Source organism: Dipodomys merriami, unplaced genomic scaffold (genome assembly GCF_024711535.1).
Source record: "Dipodomys merriami isolate MVZ:Mamm:240054 unplaced genomic scaffold, mDipMer1.0.p SCAF_12, whole genome shotgun sequence".
In the NCBI taxonomy this organism is placed as follows: domain Eukaryota; kingdom Metazoa; phylum Chordata; class Mammalia; order Rodentia; family Heteromyidae; genus Dipodomys; species Dipodomys merriami.
The window spans coordinates 39,392,252-39,409,375 of NW_027202493.1; the positions used below are offsets into that span (position 1 = coordinate 39,392,252).

General features: G+C 47.5%; 1 protein-coding gene across 1 annotated transcript in view; it reads right to left on the reverse strand.

The window, feature by feature from the left end:
* Positions 1-17,124, reverse strand: part of Pebp4 (phosphatidylethanolamine binding protein 4) — a 169,123-nt gene that overhangs the window by 92,582 nt on the left and 59,417 nt on the right. Inside the window, exon 4 of the mRNA XM_070016005.1 lies at positions 1,091-1,189. Coding sequence (XP_069872106.1) covers positions 1,091-1,189 — 99 coding nt within the window. The remainder of the gene's footprint in view (positions 1-1,090; positions 1,190-17,124) is intronic.

Below are 17,124 nucleotides of genomic sequence, written 5' to 3' on the forward strand. Positions count from 1 at the left end.
ATATAATTGCATCTCTGAGGATCATGTATAGACTTTTTTTCTTGTCACCAGTCCCTAAGCAACACAGAATAATAACCATTCATGTAACATTTATATTAAGAATGATAAGTAATTTAGATCTGATTTAAAGTATACAGCAGGATGTACATAGCTTTTGCTTTGGGAGGGGGGGTGGAGGGTGCCTGCCCTTAGCTTTTTTGCTCCAGGCTGATACTCTGTCACTTGAACCCTACCTCCACTTCTGAATTTTTTGGTGGGCAGTTAGAGATAAGTTTCGCAGGCTTATCAGTCTGGAATAGCTTTGAACTTTGATCCTTAGATCTCAGCCGCCCGAATGGCCAGGATTTTGGGGCGTGAGCCATTGGCGTGTAGCTGTGTAAAGCCTCTATGCAAAGATGACCTCCCTTTACATAAGGTTGGGTTTTGGTATCCAGGGTAGAGTGGGGCGGGAGAGTCCCGAGACCTGCGCGGTCCTGAGGATGTGAAGGAATGTCTGTGGCACCCGTCAGGATGATGAGTCTCTAAAAGGTAAGGAATGAGAGCCATTCTGTGTAACCCAGACTGTCAAAGACTTGTTTGGCAATCGAGTGTTTTATTCTTTGCCCCGAGTGCCCTCCATTTACCCACCAAATGTGAGTTCCTCGCACTCACGCTGGGGAGACTGAGCCAGGCCCCTTCCCCAGCGTGAGGCCAACCAGAGAGCAAATCACTTTACTTCCTGCATGCCCCTGGCTCAGCAGGGGAGGGCCTCCAGCAGGACACCCCTGTCCTAACCACATCGCGGCACCCGGTCTAGCGTGCACTGGCACAAACCGAAATCAGTACCTAAATCCATCATGGCGGAAGGAGTGGTACCACAAAAGATCAGCAAGCCCTACAGGCTTTCTTCTACTCATTCTGACAGCTGGTTTACCACCGAACCTGCCGCCTCTAGTCTTTTGATTTGGTGTGAAGCTGTTTGAAAGCTCGGGGGGCTGTTGACAAAGAAGTCCTGCTCTCCCCACAGAATGACAAGTTGAGAACCACACTGAACGATAATCTTCCAGCGACCACTGCGAATGAGGCTTAAAGTGCCTCGTGGCCTTCTTACCTTGATGTCTGCCACCATCCAGTGCCTCCAGAATCTCGCTTTGGGGTTGCTCCTGCTGGGGGCATCTGGATCCACCATCACCAGGACGTAGTTCCCACCCTGCAATACAAGGCACCATGAAGCCGTGTAGCATCAGGACTCTCTAGTGGGCGGGGGAGACTCTACCTCAATTCCCACCTGAGACTGCAGGCAGCCCCTACGGCCCCTCCCCAGTTTGTGCTAGCTCTCTTGATGTCTCTCTCATGTCACATGTTGATTCTTAGAGAAATAAAGTCTGTGGAGAAGATGGCAGATCTCTAGGCCTTGATGAAGACACAAACCCAACAAGGCATATTTACTAAGCACCCCAGACCCCACAGGCCAAGGGATGGGTGCTTGCTCTGTCTCAGAACCCCTGGGGTCAATACCTCTGTTCACCAAGCATTAACTGAATATGTACAAGAGATGACTATGTGCCAGGTCAGTAAGAGGCGTGCTTTTAGGAAGTTTTAAGACACAGATGATAAAATAAATAAGTAGACAGCCAGCCAGAGAGGGACATGTTTAGTTGTGGTCTGGCCTCTGACGAAAGTGACAGAGGGTAGGCAAGAGGGAGGAAGAAATCTGGGAACAGAAACAGTGACAAGGCCTTCAGCTGGGCCAGAGACAGAAGACCCGAGTGTCCAGAGGTGGACGAGTGGTAGGGTGGACATGATGGAGTGAGAAGTGGCTGGTCCCAGGCACAGGAGACTTTCTAGGTCTGAGTAAGGAGTGAGGTGTGACACTGAGAGCAACTGAACCACTAGAGGGTGTCCAGATGGAACTCAAGGCCCTGTGCTTGATACACAGAAACTCTTAACCCCTGAGACACGTTCCCCCTTGCTTTTAGTTTGTGTTTTCCAGATAGCATCTCAAGAACTTTGCCTGGGCTGGGTTTGCATGTCGATTCTCACGTCTCCACCTTTGGAGTAGTTGGAACTATAGGTGTGTGATTGTGAGACCATTGGAAACTTTCCAAAGACAGGAAGTCTAAAGATGGAAGTACTGATGGTTGAATACTAAAATCCCAAAGTAGCAGAGAACCACGTATTTGATGTGAACAGGAAATGAAAGTAGAAAATGTGAAAATAGTCCCCCAAAGTTTTCTAGCATGCAGAATAAAAAGACAGAGAGGAAAATGTGTGTATGATACAAGAAAGGGAAACCTGTATATGATACATCTAAGATATACATTAGATGTATATGATACATCTAACTGGTTCTAGCTACAGCAATAAGAAAGTACAAAGAAAGTAGAAATACAGTTTTTAAAAAAAGAAACAAATCTTTATCCTTCCTCTTTTTCATTTCTTTTTTTTATAAACGACATGATTGTCTACATGAGAAATCCATAAAAACTAAAAACAACTAGAGTAATAATCCATAAAGTAAGCTGTTACCAAATGTATACCAAACCTATAGTTTGCTATATACTAATAATAGTCTTCAGATGTACTTTTAAAATTCCCTCTACAGTGGTAACAAAAATGTAAAATATCCCAGAATAAATATGAAGAAAATGTAAGATTTAGACAGACTAAACAAATATTACTGGTGCTCATAAGAAAAATTGAATAGATGCAGAGACAAGAGATTGCTCTTAAGTTAAAATAATTTTGTAAAAAGGTCAATAAAGCTTTAATTAATTTAATAATGTAACAAGTTTAATGAAAAATAATAATTGTTAGTAGTTATTATGGGAATTTCACAAATGATTCTAAACCTCACAATTAAATGCAAAAAGTAAGTAAATATAATAAAAAGAATTTGACCCAAGACACTATTTAAAAAGAAGAAATAGGAGTTGATGTTGATTTTATAGATATTAAAATACGTTATAAAGCTATAATAATTAGACCGATGTGACATTAAAGAGTAAATAAATAAAAACAACAAAAAAGGAGATCCATAGAGAAACTCAAATTCTTTCTTAACATTTAATGTACAATATTAATCATTTAACATGATAATATGTGACAGTTATTTCAAATCAGAGAAGGAAAGGTAGACTCTCTTATAAATGCTATGGAATAATTGGCTCATTATGTGGAATTATAAGCAGGTCTTGGGCTGGGGGATGGCTCAGGGTACTGAGTTCAAACTCTAGTATGGCAGAAAAAAAAAGAATGAATTTAGGGCTCTCTCTTTTTGTGGTGCTGAAGACTGACCTCAGGGTCTTGCACTTGGTATGTAAGTGATCTTCTACTGAGCTAAATCTCCAACCCCAAACTTAGTTCTCTATTTCTTTCAGACACCAAAAACTTCCATGTTTAAATATGAAAATGAAAAATGAAACTTAAAAACTGGTTTAGGAACACAATGTTGAATTCATACACTGGAATGCTGTTGAAGTTAGATCTTTACATTATTAATAAGGGGAATATCTACAAAATTCTCATATGTAAAAGAAGCAAAAATTATAGGTAACAGTGAAAGAAGAAATAAAACTATTTTTCTTCTTTACATACACAGAAGAGTGTGTATGATATTTCAAATGTGCAGGAAAACTATATCACTTACTATATATATTTATAGATAGATACGCATATGCATGGAAAATGTCTGGGAAAATATATATACCAAACTGTTAGCAGTAAATGGCATGAAGGAGAAGATTGATATTATCCAACTAGATATAATTTTAAATCTTTTATATGGCAAGAAAAATAATAAAATTCAAAGGCAATAAGCTGAGGATCCATGTATTCAAGATCTATGAAAAAAGCGTTAATATATGAAGCACTGTTTAAATCAACAAAAAGACTCATAGCCCATTGGAAGATGAGATTAAAATATTAAAAGGCACTCATAAAATAAGAAATACAATTTATCAATAGACAAAATAGTTGATTTCACTAACATGCAAAAACTAAAATCAAATGCCAACTTTTATGCATTTTTATGTTTATCCTGAGTATGTAGAACCAAAGGGGAGGTTACCAGAGCCTCTGCACCCTCAACCTCTCATTCATGTCTTTATAAAAAAGTTCTTCAACTAAGAAAAGAAAATACCCATTACACAAAATATTCATGATGAGCGTACAGGTCTCAGACTTGTGAGCCTGGCTACTTAAGAGGCTGAGATCTGAAGATCAAGGTTTGAAGCCAGCACGAGCAGACAAATCAAACAGATTCTTATCTCTAATTAACCAACAAAAAAGCCAGAAGTGGAGCTATAGCTTAAGTGGTAGAGCAGCAGCCTTGAACCAAAGAGCTAAGCAAGAGAGCTCAAGCCCTACTGCTGGCACAAGAAGAAGGAGGATGAAGAGGAGGAGGAGGAGGGGGTGAGGAGGGGTGAGAAGGGATGAGGAGGGGGGAAGAGGAGGGGGAGGGGAAGGAGGAAGAGGAAGAAGAGGAAAAATGACTAGCACTCTCTGATTGATAGGAAAATTACGACAGGGTAGAGTTCCATAGTCTTCCAGAATCTGAAACTCCTTTGTGGCCATGAGGGCCCATCCTCTAAGCGCTGACAGCTGAGAGAGAGAAAGAGAGAGTGTGTGTGTGTGTGTGTGTGTGTGTGTGTGTGAGAGAGAGAGAGAGAGAGAGAGAGAGAGACAAGAGACAAGAGACAGAGACAGAGAGACAGAGAGAGAGACAGAGAATGCAATCAATGCTTTCAACAATGGAATCAGGATGGAGATGGAGCTTTGTGGCATACTGCTCACCTGGCATGTGTGAGGTGCTGAGTTTGAACCCTAACATGACAAATCATCATCATCACCACCACCACCACCACAACCACCACTACCACCATCATCACCAACACCATCATCATCAATAGCAGCAAGAATAAACAAATAACAGAGCTGTTTCCAGAGGTTCTCATACTTGCTACATGCTTCTTGCCTGGATCAGAGTGCTGCTGTAGCTTCTCCGTCATATAGATTAGAATGCCAGGCCTGGATTAGGGACCATAAGCACTTGATGCACTGTGGCCTAGAGATAGTGGCTAGGTCTTTTTCCCTTCCAGCTTGAAGAGGCTGAGCTACATGATCGACTTTCCCTGGGGTTCTCACACCTATCTGGCGGATTCTGAGATCTAGACATAGTGAGAAGGTTGGCCCGCTGAGATGATCCCTGCTTCTGGAATTTGCATGAAAGCATTGAACCCAGCCAGGGTCTCAAGAAGCCATCTGACCACCATGGCTCATTGCAGCACCAGTCTCAATAGCCAAGGCATGGAACCAACCTAAATGTCCATCAAATGACCAATGAACTTTTAAAAAATGTTCTATGCCAATATATCATTACAAATGGTCTATGCCAATGCCTCTTGACTTACCAGGGGTTACAGTAAGCCGAATATGCTATAAGCTGAAAATGCATTGATTGTAAGTCATTGACCAAGTATCATGGTTTAGCCTAACCTACCCAAAATACCTCCAGAGAATATACATTAACCCACAGACGAGTATCACTGGAGGGAATTGCACTGCATATCACTAAACTGGGAAAAGATCCAGATTGTGAAGTCGAAATATTGTGTCAACCCTTTGTAAACCAGGTACCTAAACCAGCTACAAACCAGCTGGAATTAAGAAGGAATACTATCAGCCTGTAATAAAAGGGGAGAAATACTGGGTTATGTGACAGGGGTGAACTTAGGATATTATTCTCAGTGAAATAAACCAGTCACGCAAAGACAAATACTGTGTGGTTCCACCTAACTGTGGAGTATGGGAGTCGAAACCCCAGAGGCAGACTGCAGAGCAGAGGCCTCGGCCGGACAGGGTGGGGAGATGGCGCTAGAATCAGGGGCTAGATAGAAACTTTCGACAGTGAGTTCTAGACATCGGGTGCAGCATCCTCTTCACACCATATTGTGACTTACAAGTCTCTTGAGAGTGGATCTCATTGTTAAGTGGTCAAGTGCTCTTAGCACACACACACACACAAAATCAAAGTAAACAGGAAGTAATACTGTCTGAAGAAGTGGCAAATCCTGAAGCGTGGTGGCGTGGCATGCTGGTGAGCTCTGGGAATGTCTATTGGGGGTGTGGGCAGCCCCATTTCTGTGTTTGTTTTTCCCTCCTAAAGTTAGTAGAGAAGGCTGGGTGTGGTGGCTCATGCCAATCAGTCTGGTTAGGAGACTGAGATCTGAGGATCATCATTTGAAGCCAGCTGGAGCAAACAAGTTCTATGACACTCTTACCATCAAAAAACCTGGAGTGGGGCTGGGAAGTTGGCTCAGTGGTAGAGCGCTTGCCTTGCATGCATGAGGCCCTGGGTTCAATTCCTCAGCACCACATAAGCAGAAAAAAAAGCCAGAAGTGGCACTGTGGCTCAAGTGGTAGAGCGCTAGCCTTGAGCTGAAGAGCTGAGGGACAGTGTCCAGGCACAGAGTTCAGGCCCCATGACCAGACCAAAAAAAACAAAACAAAAAACCTGGAGTGGAGCTGTGGCTCAAGTGGTAGAGCACTAGCCTTGAGCAGAAAAAGCTCAGGGACAGCACCCAGGTGCTGAGTTCAATTTCCAAGTGCACGCGCGCGCACGCACGCACACACACATACACACACACAGTGTCTGCAAAAGACAGAAATAACTCAATGTCCATCAGCCGTGGTATTGGTTAGTAAACAATGATACATGCTTACAATGGAAAGCTTTAGAGTCATTCAAAAAAAAAAAAAACTACGAAGAATTCTCAGATTGATATATTAAAAAACAAAACAAAACAAAAAAACAAAAAACAAGCTCTCCAGGATAAATTAAGTGGGGGGAGAAACAACCTACATTGTAAACCACTGTCTGGTAACTTACTTTGATTCAAGAATGAGAAAATAAGGTCTTTCTTCACATATATTCCTTTACGCTTGTATTTGCATAAACAAACCATGAAGGGCTTTTTTTTTTAAATCATAGGAGCTGTGGGTGGTGGCAATGTTTGGGTCGTTGGGATAGAGGTGGGAAGAAGCTTCTCAGCTGGTTCTATCACTTTGATCTTTGAATCACGTGAGTGCTAAAAATAAACTGAAATTATGACACAAAGTGGATAGTGATCGTGTAGCATTATCTTGGAGATAATGCCTGTATCTCTCCCTCACCGAGGCTGAGGGGTGATGAGGGATGCCCGTGATAGACAGCTCAGGGAATTCTCCCACCATTTTGAAGGGCATCTGTGGAGAAAGGAAAGGTGCCACATTTGAACCCAGACCACCACAGAACAGAGCCCGAGCAAGGCGTCCCATGTTCCTTGAAAGGCAGGTGACCCCTTCCTTAGCCAAAGGCCTCCTTCCCTTGACTTTTGTGATTTTTGCTATTTTTCATTCCTGAAGCTTCTTTCTCGGAACTGGGACCTGGGCGCTCTTCCTTTCTCTAGCGTGTGTGTGCGTGCGTGTGTGGCGTGCACGTGTGCATGTGTGTACTGGGGCTCCAGCTCAGGGCCTCATGTTCTCCCTTGGCTTTGCCATTTGAGGCTGGCAGGTCTGTTCTGTCTCATCATGCCACACGCTCCACATGGCTACCACGTAGCACAAGGCCCTGGGCCAGATGCCAGCACCATCTTCCCCAGCCTCACTATTCGAGAGCTAAATAAACCTTGCTTCTTTGTAAGTCACTCAGCCTATGACACTCAGGGACAGTGACAGGAAGCGGCCTAGCACCCCACCCATGCTTTCTCCTCACTCCATGTGCTCCTCGGCAGGCCGGGCGCTGCTAGTGTGGCCCTCTGTGATATGCTGTGGCTCACAGGCCTGGGAGTACAATACAAACCTCTTCCTACATCACTGCCGTTTCCACCTGCGTGTTCACCATTCCCCGTGAAAACCAACCCAGGATGCATTTGAGAGCAGGTCCTGACTCAGTCGCGTCCAGATATCCCTCAAGGCCCTCTGGAGCTGAGGGAGCGTCTGGCACTGCGCCAACGTGCTCCGACAGGCCTGTGTATGTAGTTTATTGTCGACAATGCTCACTTGTCTCCCTGGAGACTGAGCTGATCTGGCCAAGGCGGGATCACGGTCAAGTTGAATGTGTTCTCCAACGCCGTGGTGCTTACTCCCTGTCTGCATTTGAGAATGGCTACGGTTACGTGTCAGAGCTCCCAAGGCTGGACCCTCAGACCCCAGCCAGCGGTTTGGACTCCTCCTGGGGGTGAATTGAGAACCACCAGCCTCAAGTCCAGCTCCAAATCCACCGAGGCCAGCAATGGGACTTTCTTTCCTCATGCTCTACCCACCTGGCCTGGGAGAGCTCATGTGTCCTCTACTGTAAGGTCTCGTCCGGGGCCTTTGTGCCTTGGCCCCGGAGAAGGGCTCCGGCATCCATGGAGAAGCTGAAGGTATAAACACAGTCGCCCCAGGCTCCCCCTGTTCGTGAGGATGTTGGTTGAAGTACAAATTTAGCCTGCGGTGGGTGGAGGTTTGAGCCTCCCCCACAAAGTTGTGCATGGGAAATCTAGTTAAGAGCCTTCTTCCTGGGAGGCTGTGGGGAACAGCTGCTCCTTACCAGGGCTGAGCAGCCCCCCAGGAAGCCATCTGGGTGCTGCCCCTTGAGCCCAAAGCCTTTCATCCCCGTGGACTGGCCCAGGGTTCAGGCTGGCGTCCATCCAGCACACCAGCCTCTCTTTGCATAGCACCAGCCAAAGCACATCCAGGACCTCGTGGCAGACATGGCTGCACCCAGGAGCTGGGGCGCTTTGCAACGCTGATGTGTTTTGTAAAGAGGTGATGTGGAGCCATGGTGGATTGGATGTCCTTTCTCCTCCCTGTCTCGATTAGAAGCTGGGAGGCTAAGATAACTGAATTTCCCAGCTTCTACTGTGCTGAACAGTACAGCTGGCCAAGATGGAGGGGAAAGTCTCCGGGAGAAGAGATCTCTTCCTGAAAAGTCACAAGGAGAAAATCTACGGTGGCACTTTTTTTTTTTTTTGGTCAGTCCTGGGGCTTGAACTCAGGGCCTGGGCATTGTCCTTCAACTCTTTTGCTCAAGGCTAATGCTTTACCACATTGAGCCATAGCTCCACTTCTGGCTTTCTGGTGGTTAATTGGTATTAAAGAGTCTCACAGACTTTCCTGCCTGGGCTGGCTTTTTTTGGTCAGTCATGGGGCTTGAACTCTGGGCCTGGGCGCTGTCCCTCAGCTCTTTAGCTCAAGGCAAGCGCTCTACCGCGTGAGCCACAGCGCCACTTCCGGATTTTCCTGTTTATGTGGTGCTGAGGAATCAAACCCAGGGCCTCATGCATGCAAGGCAAGCACTCTACCACCGAGCCACCTTCCCAGCCCTGGGCTGGCTTTGAACTGTGATCCTCAGATCTGTTTCCTGAGTAGTTAGGATTATAGGCGTGAGCCACCAGTGACCAGCCAAAGTTGCCCTTTTGTTCCTCCATCCAGTCCCCATCTTCCTGCGTGGAATGCTGGGTGAGATGTGGGCTGTGTAGCAAGACATCCTGAGCCCAAGAAGGGACGAGGGTCAAGTTAAAGGCCTGTGTGAAAAGACCTGGGATAAAGCAAAAAAAAAAAAAAAAAAAAGATTCTTGAGCTGCTGAATTAGGTCAAGATTGTTTCATGAAGCAAGCCCCTTAAGGCCTGCTAGTAAGACTTTTATCTTTCCCCTTGTGTCTAAGCACATTTCTGACACAAGTGTCATTTCTCCATGCTTGTTTGGGCCTGTGCCGGAGCCATGCATCTGGCCTTGGTGCCAGAGTGGCTCTTCTGAAAGTCTCCTGATACTTTGAGGAAGTGGCTTGAATAAATGACCAACAGCCTGACCCCTAGGCCCCTGGTTCTTTTATGGCTACGCTGTGCATTTAAGAAGTTATTTACCCCCGCCAAGATGGGGTTTACCGATCTGCAAGTTGGTGATGGTACCTGTCTCCGACAAGAACAAGCTGAAGGTGTGAGAGTGTTTTTGAGACCGGTGTCAGGTCTTAGGGTCCGGCGGCTTTATCACTGACGAGGGAAGTGATGTCTGCTCTCAGAGGTGGCTGGTGTAGCTGTTACCTTGACAGCAGGAAGACTTGCTCCAGTTGCCTGAGGCTGTACAGTGTCCCTCCTGGGTCTGGACAGAGGTGAGCTGAGGATACTAGCGTGCCTCGGGAGGGACTGAGCTCTCCTGGGGATGGGGGCAGAGTAAGGATGCTGGATGGAATCGGGGAGTGTTTCCTTCATGGGAAACCTAGTGAATGGACCAGAATCTTCTGTGGCCTCCTGGCCATCGTGTCCCTCACTGCCCTGAGAATGCCACAGATTCAGGTTCAGCTCAGATCCTTAAAAAAGACCACAGTTCACCAAATTAAAAAAAAAAAAAAAGCCTCCATCAAAAGCAGACAGTCTTCAAGAATGATGTTAGAACTAGTCCTGAACTTCCTGTTCACAGCAACCCCGGACATTCTAAGACAAGGCTCACACCTTCTCATTACCCTCCCCATGGGTTCAAGAGCCCGGGCCTTCCACTCTGTCCACTACTTAAGGCCCCCTCTGACTCCCTGCAGGCTACGAGGGGCTCCCCTCATACGCTAGGAGAGAAGACAGCTGCGCAAAACTACTGCAGGAACCTAGCACACGGCCGGGTCCGGAATCCAAAACCCAATCAGAGGGCTTCTTCTTTCCCGTGGAGCCTGTGTGAGCTGACCCACTCTGGGCTGCGTCAGCTTCTCTTTCATAAGGAAGTTGACTTGGTTAAATGGTCATCGCCTCATCCACAGCCAAGCAGGCAGCGGATATCACCCCCACGTCAGCCCCCCCAGTTCCCAGTGCGGCGCATCACTGGACGCTGCCCCCCTGGGCCCGCACCCAGATCCCGCAGCTTTCCGGGGGGGTGCTTGTGGAGCCCCCTCTGCCTCTCCTTCCTCCGACCCCCCCCCCCACGCTCAGGGGAGGTCTGTGGGAGTTCCTGCTCCACGCTACAGAACCACAGGACCTTCTGCCCATGACCCTTCCTCCCAGCCATTGGGGGCTGACTGACTGGGAGAGTAAGCCAGCCATGTCTTGGTAAAATGATTCTCTCTAAAAACAAAACAAAAGGCCCTGATTTGTAGCCCTTGTCTCTTTGGGGTTGCCTGATAACATTCCCAAGGCCCGGCTCTCGGAGGGCTTGGGACATAGACGGGAACTTGGTGGTAGCCTGGCAGGTGAGTGTGGCGGTGCGCGGCTGCCCTGCTGACCCAGACCGAGGAGGCATCTGCGCTCTCATGGGATGCTTACTTCCTGCCGCTGGTCTCCATGCACATGCCCGGGTCTCCCTCGTTCCCCAAGTTAAGTCCACCTGTGAAGACCTACTCTGAGCCCCATGAGCTGGACATGCCCTCTGACTTTGAACATCAATCATCTTTTGTTGGTACCTTTGCCACAGGGCTTCTATATGCCCTAAGCATGAGCTCCTTCTTATCCTATGGGGACACAATTCTTGAGATAAAACATTGCTCTGTGTGTGTGCGCACACACAGGCGCACAAGCCATACTGGGTCTTGAACTCAGAGCCTGGGTGCTGTCATTTCGCTTTTTTTACTCAAGCTCTAGCACTTAAGCCACAACTCCATTTTTGGCTTTGGTGGTCACTTGGAGATCAGAGTCTCATAGACTTTCCTGCCTAGGCTACCTTTGAACCAGGACCCTCAGATCTCAGCATCCGAGTAGCTGGGATTACAGGCGTGAGCCACAAGAGTCCCGGCAAGGCGCTGCCTTTTCACATTGTAGAAGGAAGAACAGAGCTGGACAACCCACTGCACTATTGACCTCGACTCTGGCCAGCTTGCTACCCGGTCTTCTCCTCAGCCTGGGAAAGCCGAAGCCTCTTCTCACCTTACCTGACTCCTGGAAAAGCAAAAAAACGAGCTGCGCACTTCCCCAAAGCGCAGCCATTGGAAGCAGTGGCTGGGTGGGGCCAGCAAGTTTAGCATTGTTTTAAAAGCCAGCCCTGGGCTTCAACAGACTCAGGATGCCTTGGAGGCTGGGCCTGAGCCTGAGGAATCCAAGAGGCCCATGGTATGGCCTCCTCTGCTCTGGACCTAAGCTGCTGCAATGGCCAAGGCCCCTAGTGTGAAGGAATTTGGGTTCTAACTTTAGGTGGCTACGTGGCGGATGGCTGTGTGTTGTGAATATCTCATTCCTACTTTGGTTGCCCAGCTGGTGGGAACAGAACGGGTAGTCATGGGACTGTCATCATGTGCTGTCCAGGTTAACATGTAGCATTTCTATTACTATTAACAGACTTTCTGCTCCTCACTCCATCTGTTCTCTGAAATCATTGCAGTTGTACAGACCATGCCTTCGCTACAGGCAAGCTCTGGGGAAGGGATAGTGCTTTTATGAGAGGAGAAAAAAAAAAAGTGTTAAAAAATAACAGCAAACATGAGAGGAGAGTGGGAATGAAGCTAGCAGCAGGTTTCTAATTTCTTTCAGATTCCGGCCTGGAAAGGCGACGTTTGCCACACTTGTTCCGGGTGAACAAGCTCAGCTCGGTGGGGGTGAATGGCTGGGCCTGGGGGAGGGGAGGGGGGGCTTAGTCTCTTAGAGGTGGTATTGGGTGCTGACAGGTTGGGCCTTGGTCAGGCTGCCCAACAGGAGATGCTGGGAAGGGGGTAGGACGCTGGGTGTTGGGATGTCACTAGACGTTCTTGCTCAGGGAGCTGGAAGGTGCCAAGGTGCCAGGAAGGGCCGGGACTAGTGGAGGTTAAGAGCAACATGGCTGGTTCCATCTGGGCCCGTTTTTCCCCAAACAAAATGGGCAAGATGAGTCTCAGTAAGGCCCTTTCTTGCCGAGCTATTAGGAAACTGGAAAGTTACTAGAAAATATTTCTGACACTTCCACGGAGAAGCTAGGGGGACTATCCAGGCCTGGGAAGACTTGGTGTGTGAAATGCACTTAACACTAAAAGCACAAAGTGAATCCAGGCAGGTGTGACAGGCTTTGATTGGGGAACGTGGTATAGGGTTTTCCAGTCTTCCCATTGGGATGTGAAGCCAGGGGTGGAGGCCCGGGTGACCGGCTCTCCCACGGGAGGGGTCCAGCATGGCATGTCCCAGCTCATCGGATGAGGCTGAACATCGGTGTCTTATCTTCCGCCCAAGCCCTGCTTGGGATGACTAGGGAGGCGCTGCCAGGATTTTCAGGGCATTTGTTGGAGTCCAAGCCTTGTGTTTTCTGTGTCATCTTTGAAATTCAAAGGAACTCATGAGGTTCTGACCAGGGAGTTTCAGCTCTTCCTTCAATAACAGGCTTCAACAAATCTCAGGGTCTGGCAGGCCTTTGTGGTAGTTCTGGACAAAAAGGTGGCCCTGTTGGTTGATAGCACCCCCACCCCGTCCACATCTGGGTGCTTTTATTAGCACCCAGAAGAAGAGGATTTGGAGTCACTCTTCCCTGTTGACCAATTTTGAGAGTCATGGTGCTTCCAGAAAAATCTACCTGTTCTCCTTTAGCCAAAGACTTGATTGTACAGAATGTGGCTCAGCCCCTTGAGACCATGTCTGTGTGTAGTGGGCTTTTGGTGGGCTTGCTTCCACCTGAACTTGGTGAGCTCCCCTTCTCCCCGACATACCGCCTCCTGGCTCTCAGTGGACGCTACTGAATAAAGCCATGCACTCAATAAAGATATTTCTGTCTGTGATGGGCGAAATATATGACGGTGGTCCTCTGAGATTATGATGGGCTGAAAAGTAAGTATGGCCCAGGGACGTCACAGCTAAAAAGCTGCAGTCAGTCATGTTACTGCACGTTTTCCTGATGCTGCCGGTCCTGGAGGACCACAGTGCAGAGGAGGTACACTGCACTGACTATCACCACTGGGGACAGATGACTGTGCGGCTGCTTGATGAATGAACTTATTATTATTATTTTAGGGTGGATACTTACAAAAACACCGTATACGCTGGCAGCAGCCTCAAATGGCTCCCATTTACTATCTCTTCATTGCATGATGAGGCCACGTGGAGTGACAAGCCTGCATCCTCCCCCCTACCCCTCGTCAGTTGTGGGGCTTGAACTCTGGGCCCGGGCACTGTCCCTGAGCTCTTCGGCTTAAGGCTAGCACTTTACCACTTGCGCCACAGTGCCACTTCCGGTTTTCTGGTGGTTCATTGAAGATAAGAGTCTCACAGACTTTCCTGCCTCAGCTGGCTTTGAACCAGGATCCTCAGATCTCAGCCTCCTGAGTAGCTAGGATTACAGGCAGGTGCCACTGGCACCTAGCATCTTCTAGGTGTACAAGTGTGTGTGAACATCTGATGATGCTCAGACGTCCATGGAATGCCCACTGATGCATTTCTCAGAATGTATCCCCATTATCAAGTGACACAACTACTTCCACACAGAACCTGACACACATAGGTTGCACAATGAGTGTGCAGGCTGAGGGTACTCATGAAGCACATAAACTATGTAATGAATGGTGCTGATTCCTTTACCAAGAAGCATTGCTGTTGACCACATTTTATACTAAGGTAAGATGTCCTGCCATAAGAAGTGAGTGTTGGAAGTATAAATTGGTGCAATCGGTAATGAAAGATTATCAGACAAAATAATAGCTGTCACCAGTTGAACCTGTCTATATCAAGTGGCAAACACTTCCTATCCCAGGCCGGCCTTGTTCACCTCTACACAACACATCCTCATTCACACATCCTCATTCACACCACTTTGGGAGGCTGAGGAACTTGCTCAAGGGCATGTCACTTGGCAGAGCTGAAGAGTCAGCCTGTTCTTTTTTTTTTTTTAGGTAGGTTGTGGGGTTTGAACTCTGGGCCTGGGCACTGTCCCTCAGCTCTTCAGCTCAAGGCTTGTACTCTATTACTTGAGCCACAGCGCCACTTCTGGTTTTCTGGTGGTTTATTGGAGATAAGCCAGCCTGGGCTGGCTTTGAACTGCGATCCTCGGATCTCAGCCTCCTGAGTAGCTATGATTACAGGCGTGAGCCACCAGTGCCCGGCCAGCCTGTTTTTCCTGCCTGTGGAGATCAGGCTCCCGAAGGCCCCTTCTGCTGCCCCCCAAGAGGGCAGAAGCTGGGCTTCTATATAGGAATTTATACCTCCTTAATCTGGTGGATTCTATTGGGGTGAAGAGCTTTATGGGGAAGGAAATTGTAGTCTTTCAAAAGTTTTTGACAGGGTGACTTTCAAAATCAAGAACCTTCACGCCAGGCACGGTGAGTCATGACTGTAATCCTAGCTGCTTAGAAGGTAGAGACTGAGAGTTCTGTTGTTTGAGGCAAAAAGTTCACAAGAACCTATCTCAAAAAAAGAAAAAAAGAAAATCACAACTTGGCACAGTGGTTTACACCTGCCATTCCAGCTGTAAATAGGTAGCTCTTAATCCAGATAGGCCTAGACATAAAGACAAGAGCCTATGTGAAAAATAATGAGAGCAGAAAGGGCTGGAGGCATGGCTTGGGTGATAGAGCACTTGTCTAGCAAGTGCAAGACCCTGAGTTCAAACCCTATTACCACCGAAAAGGAAAGAACCTTCTCGTCATTGATGCAGAGCAGCTAAAAGACAACAAGGAAACAAGCAAAGTGACAAGTGGATTTCTTCACATCTAGATCATGTTCTTTGGGGTTCAGTCCTGGACCTGCTTCTACTCCAGGCCTTTATCTAAAAGAAGTGGGTGTTTGACACACTCGTGGAATCAGAGTCCTTCCACTGTGAGGGCGAAAGTCCACATCCCAAGGGGCCTAGAAGCCAGGCCACGCCTGGGCAGGGAGGACCTTGCAGCTATTTCTGATAGGACAACTCTAAAATGGATCAGAGTGGCTACAGAGTGGCTAACGACGCCAGCCCTCAGGGTCCCTGGAGTCCAGGATTAAGTGGGAAGGAACCCCACAGTGCACTGGCTTAGTGCAGAACCGCTAATGGCCTGCTGGGGGCGCTGTGCTCTCTCTGTTCAGTGGAGAGGGGTCACCCACAAGGTCAAATCCAAGGATTGGGAAAGGCCTTGCCCAGCTGGCAAGAAGACCAGGTGTGACTAGAGTGTCTCATTCCAAGTGCAACTGTTCTCACAGTCTTGGTCATTGAATCCTGGAAGGCGGAGCTGCAGCACAAATCCTGACACTTGAAATGGAAGCAATGAGCACAGATAAAAGGAACTGCTAACTTACACAGTGGGTAGTAAATTCCTCTAATTCATTAGCCCAGAGGTGAGACAGACTGAAAACACAAATTGCTCTTTAAAAGGTTTGGGGAACCCTGTGGGTGATCAATTCACCATAGATTCGTAGTGACTTTTAGGAGGAGATCCCTAAGGACTGAGAGCAGAGAGAAAGGTGGCCATTAATAGTCTCTGGGTACAGTGACCAGAGACTGCACTCACAGCTGCATGGACCAGGATGCTCTTGTAGAGCTAAAGGATGTGGGAAGTATAAGTTTGTACTTTGCATAGAGGAAATATGGCTTACAAGAGGTAGTTCTTGGTCCCTAGACATATAAGAGCCCTGCTTTTAAATATCATCAAGTGAGTCCCTTCCTTCCTTCCTTCCTTCCTGCCTGCCTGCCTGCCTGTCTTTCCTTCCTCCATCCTCCTTCCTTCCTTCCTCCTTCCCTCCCTCCTGGTCCTGTGGCTTGAACTCAGAGCATGGGCACTCTCCATTCTTTTTTTTTTTTTTTTTTTGGTTGAGGTCAGAGCTCTACTACCTGAGCCACAACTCCAGTTCTGGCTTTTTGCTGGTTAATTGGAGATAAGAGTCTCACAAGCTTCCCTGCCTGGCCGGGCTTAAAACCACAATCCTCAGATCTCAGCCTCCTGAGTTGCTAGGATTAAGGGCATGAGCCACCAGCCCTTGGTGCAAAGGTCTTAAAATCCTGAGGGTCAAGCACATGGAGTCTTGAACAGCCATTGTGGGAAAAGAAATGAAAGGAACACCCTGCATCACCAGATTAGGATCCTGACTGTCCTTCAGAGTCACAGGAAGGATGGACAGGGCAATTCTGACTGATACTAGAAGCGAGGTGAGCTTTACGGGTGTCTGACCTGTGCAAGTGCACAGGATCCTGCCTTCGGAAGGGCCCGTTCCTGTTTTAACATTCTGTTACCATCTTGATATTTACAGTCATGTTTTTAAACTAAGGACCCTGTATTTTCACTTTGCACT